Below are 9283 nucleotides of genomic sequence, written 5' to 3' on the forward strand. Positions count from 1 at the left end.
GAGAAATGGGATTATATTTAAGATGAAGTCCTAGACTGTGAGGATTCCCATGGCCATATTAAGAAAGTTGAAATCACCACAAAAAAAATCACTTATCCTTTGGGACAGGCACCTCAATTCTTAGGATTAGATGGAGAATATTAGTGGGGTAGACTAATGGAGAAAGACAAGAATATGTTTCCTGTGCCATTCACTCTATACCTGGAATCTCCTTTTTAAAATTATGAATAGGGGCACCTGGATGACTCAAGTCTGTTAAGAGTCCAACTTTGGCTCAGGTCATGATCTCACTGCCAGTGGGTTCGAGCCTCGCATCAGGCTCTGTGCTGACAGCTCATAGCCTGGTGCCTGCTTCAGATTCTGTGTCTCCCCCTCACTCTGCCCCTTCCATGCTCATGCTCTGTCTCTCTCTGTCTCTCAAAAGCAAATAAGCATTAAAAAATTAAAAATAAAATAAAATTATGAATAATTTGGGGAGCCTGAGTGGCTCAGTTGGTCATGCGCCCTAATTCAGCTCAGGTCATGATTTCACATTCAATGAGTTCAAAACCTGCAACGGGCTCTGTGCTGACAGCTCAGAGACTGGATGGAGCTTGCCTCAGATTCTGTGTCTCCCTTTTTCTGCTTCTTCCCTGCTTACACTGTCTCTCTCTCTCTCAAAAGTAAATATTAACATTTTTTAAGTAAATAAATAAAACTATGAATAATTTGCTTTTAAATCAAAGTTTCATATGAAGGACATTCTCTAACAAAATAAGTGACTTTAAATGATATAATGCTAATAAAAATGTTGGTAGTGTATAATCTATTAAATTTCCGCAAATTTTTAGGTAGGCTCCACACCCAATGTAGGGTTTGAACACTCTACCCTGAGATCAAGAGTCAGATGCTCTACCCACTGAGCCAGCTAGGCACCCCCACAATTGTGATTACAATATAATTTTCATGATGTTTGCAAGTAAACAGCTTTTTGAAAATCATTAGCTATTATCTAAAGGCATATAGTTATGGAACCAGAAGTTCAAGTTCTCATTGAGTCTTTCCAAAAATCTGTATTTCTGCATCAGAAAAAGACAGTTGTTCTTATAAGTAAAGAAGAATGCAGACTTCTAGAAAAGTTAAGACATTGTATGAGCTGTGCTATGGTTGATGTAGATTCTCAAATCGAGAACACTGTAATACTTTGAAAAGTAATCCATTTCTCCTCTTGGAAATTTAACTTATTCTCTTTGGAAGAAATGTGATTTGATGAAAATTGTAAGAGCTAAGAGTGAAAGGACTGATATTCAAGCCCTGTAGTCACATGTGACACTAACTAGTCACATGTCAAAAGGCAAAAATAAAAAAATTAAGTCACATGTCAAAAGAGCTTAAGCAGCCTTTTTAACTGTTTTTTTTGTTTGTTTTATTTGTGTTTTTGTTTCTTTGTTTGCTTTAAATTGGGAAGCAATATCTGACCGATTACTTCTTAGACTTGTAAAAATTCAACTCTCTGGATGCAAAAGTTTTTTAATAGATATGATATACAAATATAATTCATGCTCTGCAGGTGGGATATTGAGGGTGGATGTGTTTGTAAAATATTAATGTTTAATGGATTTCATTGCATGCTTCTTTGTATAGTTATTCATTGAGGTTACATATATGCTTACTCACCAAGATATGTATGCTTATTCTATTCTGCCTCATGGATTGAAAGTATCATTATAACAGAGGACTTGTTTTTATTATACAGAGCATTATCCCCAGCAATTGTGCACTGATGAGCATAGTAGGTGCTTAAGAAATAATTGTTGAAAAAGTGGAAACAAGCCTTCTAAATGCACTGTGCCTTTATAGTGCACACAATACATTTGTATTTACCTGTAAAAACATTGGAATTATTGCTGTTTAAGGTTATTTGGGCAGGGGTAGCTTTTTGGAATATAGATATGCTGCAAAATCAAATTTGGAGATCATATCTATGAATATTTTTTAAAATGATGACTCACATCTTCATAATCTCTTCTGACTTGAAACCCAAATATATAGTAATTCAAAAGTTTTGTATGGAGGATTGATAGCATTCAATACTGCACTGATAGCTTAAATGATATCTATCTTCTTTTGTTTTCTTTAGAATGCCATCCAGGGTCATGTAATAATGTGATAGTGTTTTAGAAAATGAGTGCAAGTTAGAACTATATACTACCTTTACTTGAAAGCTGTTAATTTCACTAAACCTTCATAGCCTCATGTGGGCCTAATAAAACTGCTGTGAAAAGTAAATGCGGTAATGTACCTCAGGTGCTTAGTGTGTTACCTAACACATAATAGCCTTTAGCTGTGGCTGTTATCATTATAGTTCATCTTGTAAACAAGTACTCTTTCTGTTTTGTTTGTTTGTTGTTTTGTGTATCTGTGTGTGCATGTGTGTGTGTGTGTGTGTGTGTGCTTCCTTTTACAGATGGATATACCACCGATGACATCGAGTTTTACTGGCGTGGGGATGATAACGCAGTAACAGGAGTGACAAAGATTGAACTTCCACAGTTCTCTATCGTGGATTACAAACTTATCACCAAGAAGGTTGTTTTTTCCACAGGTATGTATCAATGAAGAGGGTTAAGGGAAAAGGGGCTTCAGCATATTTTGTCAAAAGGGTTCACTTATATCACAATGGGGTTCCAGGAAAAGATGACTGGAAGATTTGGATCTGCTGCAAATCTTCAGTTCCCATCAACCCCATTGCTCACTCAGGGCCCATGCAGCTATTTCCCAGAAGGCATCCCCACAAAACTGAGAGGGTTAACTGCATGCCTGTCATCTACCAAAGACTGGACTCATTGTCAGTGACAGAATACAGAAAGAAAAATGAAGATGTTGGTCAGAGTTGTTCCCCCAGCTCTGTGCATCTTACAGAACTGATCATACTCCTTTGAAAAATATGAGGGAGAGACAGTTCACTCAGGTCTCACGATAATGAAATTCTCTAGAGGCAGTAGAATAGGAGAATTCTACATTGTCCTCAAAGGTTAAGAATTTCTTTATGGAGCCTTACTTTCTAAACAGTAGCCTCCTGTTTAGGAACTAAAAACCCTTCCAGATATTGAGATTACCCTGATGCTTTCTCCATTGTTACTCTTCTAGCATTGAGGTTTTCGGTTGTCAAACTTGGTTTCACCAGCACAAAATTTTAACAAAAAAGCTTAGGAAAGTAATACTTTGTTGCATAAGGGAAAAATACTAAGGGGGGAAACAATAAACTCACAGGAATATTTCTTTCTCATATTTTTCTTATTGAAATGGATTCCCCAGGCACAAAAAGAGCTAGTACTGTAACTATACATTTTTAATTGCCCTTCTGCCAAAGACTCAGGCACTTCCTTTCCCTACTTCAAGTAAGAGTTGTATAACTTAGTAAGAATAAAATGTAGCCTCTAGCTTTAAAAAACAAACAACAGAAACTTTTCCTAAATTTGAGATCCTCTGAATCCCTAAGACTCTAGAAATGAGTTCATATTTAAAATATTCTTACTTAAATATTACAACACTTAACTTGAGCCCAAGAAGGCTAGACAAGGCTTCTTTCAATTATTAATATCATCCCAACACACACGATTCATCAGTGTGACTTTTTTCACATTCTACAACAATGTTTAGTTACATATCTTGTTTAAAGAGTAATTTCCCATATCATCACAATGAAAGGACTCTACTTCAGGAATCTGATCCTTTAGTTTTATCTCTCAAAAATATTATTTGGAAACACTTATTCTTTACTTTCTGATGAGTCAGGCACCCCTTTAGAACTTTGATGGAATCAGTGGAATTAGAAAACATATAATCCATACATGTGAAAACCTTCACACAGTTTTAGGGAATTACTATATACCTGAGGTGTTGCCATTGATCCGAGACTTACAATGAATTCTGGGACTTGTGAAGAGATGTCTAAAATATGATCAGAGTGTACAACCTTATTCTTATGTACAAAAATAAAAGCAAAACATCTTACAGAATGGCGTTGTTGAGAAACAACTGAAAGGGAACAAAGGGACTGTACCAAACTCTCTTGTCTTCATAGTTGTAGAGAACGAGCATCCTTGATCCAATGCAGGAGCCTAAGCAGCGAAGAGCTGGAGTTCTTTTAATTACTCATGAACATGGGTGTCCTCAACACCAAGTAACCTTTGCTAATTAAAAGCCCAGTGTTCCCATACTACTTTTCCAGGAGCAAGTGCCCTTCACCTGGAGCTCAAGTTGAATTTAAGGACAATTTACAAACATATATGGGCCTTGAAAGGAAAGTATCCTATAAATATTGATTGATAATGATGATGTTCTAAAATTGCCTTTTTAGGTTCCTATCCCAGGTTGTCCCTCAGCTTTAAGCTTAAGAGAAACATTGGTTACTTTATTCTGCAAACATACATGCCTTCCATCCTGATCACTATCCTCTCCTGGGTCTCCTTCTGGATTAATTATGATGCATCAGCTGCAAGAGTGGCATTAGGTAGGCCATTTTCTAACTGCTTGTGGGGCTTAACTCTGTGTGTGCACACGTGTGTGCATGTGTGTGTATGCACATGCATGTTCACTCATGCACTTTCCTTACCCTGGTATTTGTGATGCATGACACAACTGGGCTATGCACATTACAAGAGTTTGACTGTGAGACTTTGGATGATCTGATTCAGCATTAAATCAATTAAATACAAATTAAAATTCTTTCATGTCAAAATTAGCTAACCATATAGCAGTTGGTAATGAAATTAGTCCCATCAATTTGATATTTTTATTGAAGCATAGTTCATGTAATACCACTTGATAATTGTTCAGTTTGCATACTGTGCTTCCTTATCTGAAAAGAGCTCCCTTCCCCCTTCCATCTTTTTTTTTTCCTGAGCATAAGACAAGGAAATGTATTATGTAACTAATAGATAAGCAAAGGACTTCTAAAGTCTTATTAAGATTTTGGAGTAGCATGGTAGAGGGCAGAAAACAACAAAGTAAGAATGCCGGGAAACCATCCATAGCATTGTTTATCTTATGCTTGATTTTTTTTTCTATATAACACTGGAGATAGAGAATATATTTCATGAACATTTTTATGTTACTAACTCCAGATATGGTAAAGAATGATTTTTTACACAACTTTTACTATTTTTAGTTCTGACTAATCCCTTTAAAATGTTGGACTGTTACCTTCTCCACCATGAGATATCAATTCAATCATCACTTCCTTAGAGAAGTCATTCATTTTTTCATTCATATATGTTGAACACCTACTATGTGCCAAACATACTAGACACTAGAGATAAGGTAGTGCCTTTATGAAAGTTATGTTCTAGCAGTACAAATCCAGTAAATATAGTTTACTTATAATATGTAAACAATGTAAAATGTAAGTCTGTAGAGGGAATAAGCAAGGTGAGAGCAGTAGGGTATGCCAAGAAGAACAGTTTATGATAATTATTGTAAACTTCATACAAAAATCATTGTAAACCTCATCCAGAAACTATTAACGAAGATAAAGAGTCACTTAAATGTCTGGATGGAAATATTTCAGCCTATTACAAATGTCCTGAGGTAGGAAAGTGCCAAGGATGTTAGTGAGGTAGCCAGTAAGGTGAATGCAAGAGTGAGTTTAGGAGTCAAGATAATGTTGGGGACAAGACACTAAAATATTATGAAGCAGTTCTGGAACCATGATAAAGACTTTGCTTTTATTCTGAGTGAGATTTCAGAGTCATTGAGCAAAGAAGTGACATGATTTAGTTGCAGATTGAAAGGGATAACTTTGGCTGCTGTGTTGAGATTAGATTGCAGTGGTTCAAGAATGGAAGGGAAAAGTAATACCTCCTGAACTGAGTCCAGTCCCCTGTGATAAATTCTCTTAAAATATATAGAACTTCCCTTTGTAAACCAACTGTAGTTATAATTTATATTTATTTGGTTTGTGATGTCCTTTTTCTTCATGGCACTGAAGAAGCATCCATATCTAATTTTGCTTCCATTATATCTGTGATATCTCACACAATGAATGATGTTCAGTAAATATTTGCTGAATAAAGTAATGAATGAATTTGTAAATATCCTATTATTCCAAAGTGAAAATCTACTGTTAATTTTATAATTTTATTTCATTACAGAAAAAACAAATAAATTATTTACTCTTTAAAAGAAATATGTAAAATATCTTTTGATGAGAGTAATTTATTACATGGTCAGAGATATCTTAAAATGAGATTGAGATAGAAAGCAAAATCAGCAATGTCATTTTTATAATATACATGCACAGTGTAATCTACAGTTGAAATAATGAAACAAAGAGTGAAACTGGGCGATGTTTCAAATGACTGATAAAGAGAAGATACAAAAACCCTAAGACACCTAGATCTAAAGCAAGAACAGGGTTTTTCTGGCCATGCTTAGAATCAGATGCACAGATTTATTTTTTCTGTAGCTGTTTTCTGAGCATGTAGAAAAACAAGACAAAACTTATGATCTTTATAGTGAGATAAAATTAAATCAGAAACCTTATATTCCCAAAATATCATGGAAATGAAACTTAACTTTTGGGATGTGTTATTAGATAGTGGTTAATGACACAGCTTTCTGAGTCGGAGAGACCCCCATTGAAATGTTGATTAAGTAATTTCCCATCTGTGTGGTCTTGATCTCTGGACTATTTTCACATCACTATTTTACTACAAACATGGACCTTGTCACACTCAGGATTCTGGACTCCCAGTGCTTTTGCCTAGCATATCTCCATAGAGGGAAACTACTCTTCACTGTTGAAGATGACAACTCAGTGGGATGAACATTTATAATCTCACCCAATATGCCATTTCCCATAAAGAATCTTGTAATGCTTCTAGACTATACTTATATACTTTATCCATGCATTACATGCCTACTTGCCCAATCCAGAAACCCGAGGGCTAGACTGCTTCTCTGCTACCTGTCATCTCCAGCTTCAAAATTTTTATAATCATTTGGTATATACATACCCTCTGTATAATGCATTCACTGATTTTAATACTATTGTGATTATTTTGATTCATTTCCTCTTTAGATTATTAGATTATTCTGAAAAACTATTAGTATTCTTTATTCTTGTCATTCCTTTTCTCTCTATCCTCCATGCTACTACAAGAATGATTGCCCTAACCACAATCTGTCCATATGACTCCCTGCTTGAAACTGGTCAGTGGCTCCAACTCACCTTTAGATTTGAGTTCAGACTCCCCATTAGGGCCTGTATATATGGTTCTCCATTATACAGCCTTACTTAATCTTCACTCTCCTCACCATGCTCACTGTCATATTCTATAATGTCCCACATTGACTTTTTTGAGATGTTTTTGATGGGCTGTGTACTTTCACTCCCCTCCCTCAAAGTACCCCTTTATAAAATCTCTCTCTACCTTCACTTTTGACCTCCAGTCCTTTGTTACTCGGGTATCTCACACTCATCCTTCAGTACTCAGCTCCAAAGTCTCCATTTCCTGACTTCTCTCCTGCCACAAGGCTCAACTAGAGTCTTCTCCATATCTCTGATGCTCATCCTACACACGTCTACCATGACTTTTAATTCACATCTCTAGCCTCCCACTAGATATATAACTATAAATATAAAAGTATAAATAAAGGAAATGTTTCAAAATGACTAATGTTACTATAAATTAATAATTTAAATGTCTCCAGGGCTTATCACAGGGCAGGTATGTAGCAGTAAGGTATTTTGTGGCATATATGAATGAATAAAAGAGCACAATTAACCTTCCCAAATATGATGAAAGAAGCAAGGAAACAGGAACATTACTAATCTAACTCTGTCATTTTTTTCAGGAATTACAACTGTCCTTACAATGACTACGATCAATACCCACTTGCGGGAGACTCTCCCTAAAATCCCTTATGTGAAGGCCATTGACATGTACCTGATGGGGTGCTTTGTCTTTGTTTTCATGGCCCTTCTGGAATATGCTTTGGTCAACTACATCTTTTTTGGGAGGGGACCCCAGCGCCAAAAGAAAGCAGCTGAGAAAGCTGCTAGTGCCAACAATGAGAAGATGCGCCTGGATGTCAACAAGGTAAATTCAGAGGGCAAGCCCTCCTTGATTCTTAAACTCATAGAAGAATGCCACAATATAGGTTAATGGCCTTTTTTAACAAATGAGGAAACCAAGGCCCAGGGAAGAGAATGGGTAATTTTTCCAAAATCACAGTGTTAATTAGTGATAGAGGCACAATTAGGTTCAAAGCTTTTGGATACATTGGATACACTTTACCTTAACACTAGGGTTACCCAAATCATAGTCATTTGAGAACTAACTACCTTTGTGAATTTTTCCATATATGAATATAATGTGTACTATTCTATACTTTATGTACATTTACTCACTTTAAGTTATTTAAAAAGGAAATTTTGTATCACTTAAATCAGTATTACTTGCTGGAAGATAATCTTAAGTAATAAACGTAAAACAATTGAAATGAAGTCTAGGCTACACTAGATGAAGGCTCTAGGCCTGAGCCCATTCTCTTTAATTTAAAAGGGAGACTGACAAGTTCAGAGGTATATTAAAGATCCACCAGCAATAAATGAAGACTTTCTCTTTGAAGTCATCAGAAGGATAAAAAGAGAAATGGAGGGTAAAAAAATTATTTTTTTCTTAAGTAACAGATAATTTACTAAACGCTTGAACATGTACCACATAAAATCACTGAAGCATGTGACTATGAGAGACCACCATCTTGCTTAACTTACACGTCATCAAAGAGCAATTTCCATGCAATTGTAAACACTGTTTAATCTATAAGGCAATGATTCTCAACCTCAGATGCCCAAATGAATGACTGAGAGAGCATTAACAAATACTGAAACCTGGATTCCTTTCCCAGAAACTCTTACTTTAACGTGCTGGATTATGCCTGGGTATCATAAATTTAAAATACAATTTAAAATACAATTTTAAAATATAGTGGTTCTACTTATTATCAAATGTTTTTCTAATTTGCAGCCAAGATTTAGAAATGTCCATTTAGAGGTTTTTGACAGCAGTCCCAATGGGTCCAACCCTCTTTACTACCCAAATGTTACTTCACCTGGCTTCTACTGTCAAACGATCTGCACTAAATAGAATATTTATACATGTATTTTCTCATAGCCCAAATTTAAATCCTTCATATAAAGACCAAAAAACAAGGTCTTATCTTTTTTTTTTGCAGTTAATAACATTTATTTTTTTTAATTTAAAAATTTTATTTATTTTTATTTTTTTTACTTTAC

General features: G+C 35.4%; 1 protein-coding gene across 2 annotated transcripts in view; it reads left to right on the forward strand.

The window, feature by feature from the left end:
* The window catches only part of GABRB2 (gamma-aminobutyric acid type A receptor beta2 subunit), a 238096-nt gene that overhangs the window by 185021 nt on the left and 43792 nt on the right, over window positions 1-9283 (forward strand). For both annotated transcript variants that reach the window (XM_029942911.1, XM_029942910.1), the window contains exons 7-9: window positions 2447-2584; window positions 4343-4495; window positions 7840-8084. In XM_029942911.1, coding sequence (XP_029798771.1) covers window positions 2447-2584; window positions 4343-4495; window positions 7840-8084 — 536 coding nt within the window. The remainder of the gene's footprint in view (window positions 1-2446; window positions 2585-4342; window positions 4496-7839; window positions 8085-9283) is intronic.

Source organism: Suricata suricatta, chromosome 6 (assembly GCF_006229205.1).
Source record: "Suricata suricatta isolate VVHF042 chromosome 6, meerkat_22Aug2017_6uvM2_HiC, whole genome shotgun sequence".
Taxonomy (NCBI): domain Eukaryota; kingdom Metazoa; phylum Chordata; class Mammalia; order Carnivora; family Herpestidae; genus Suricata; species Suricata suricatta.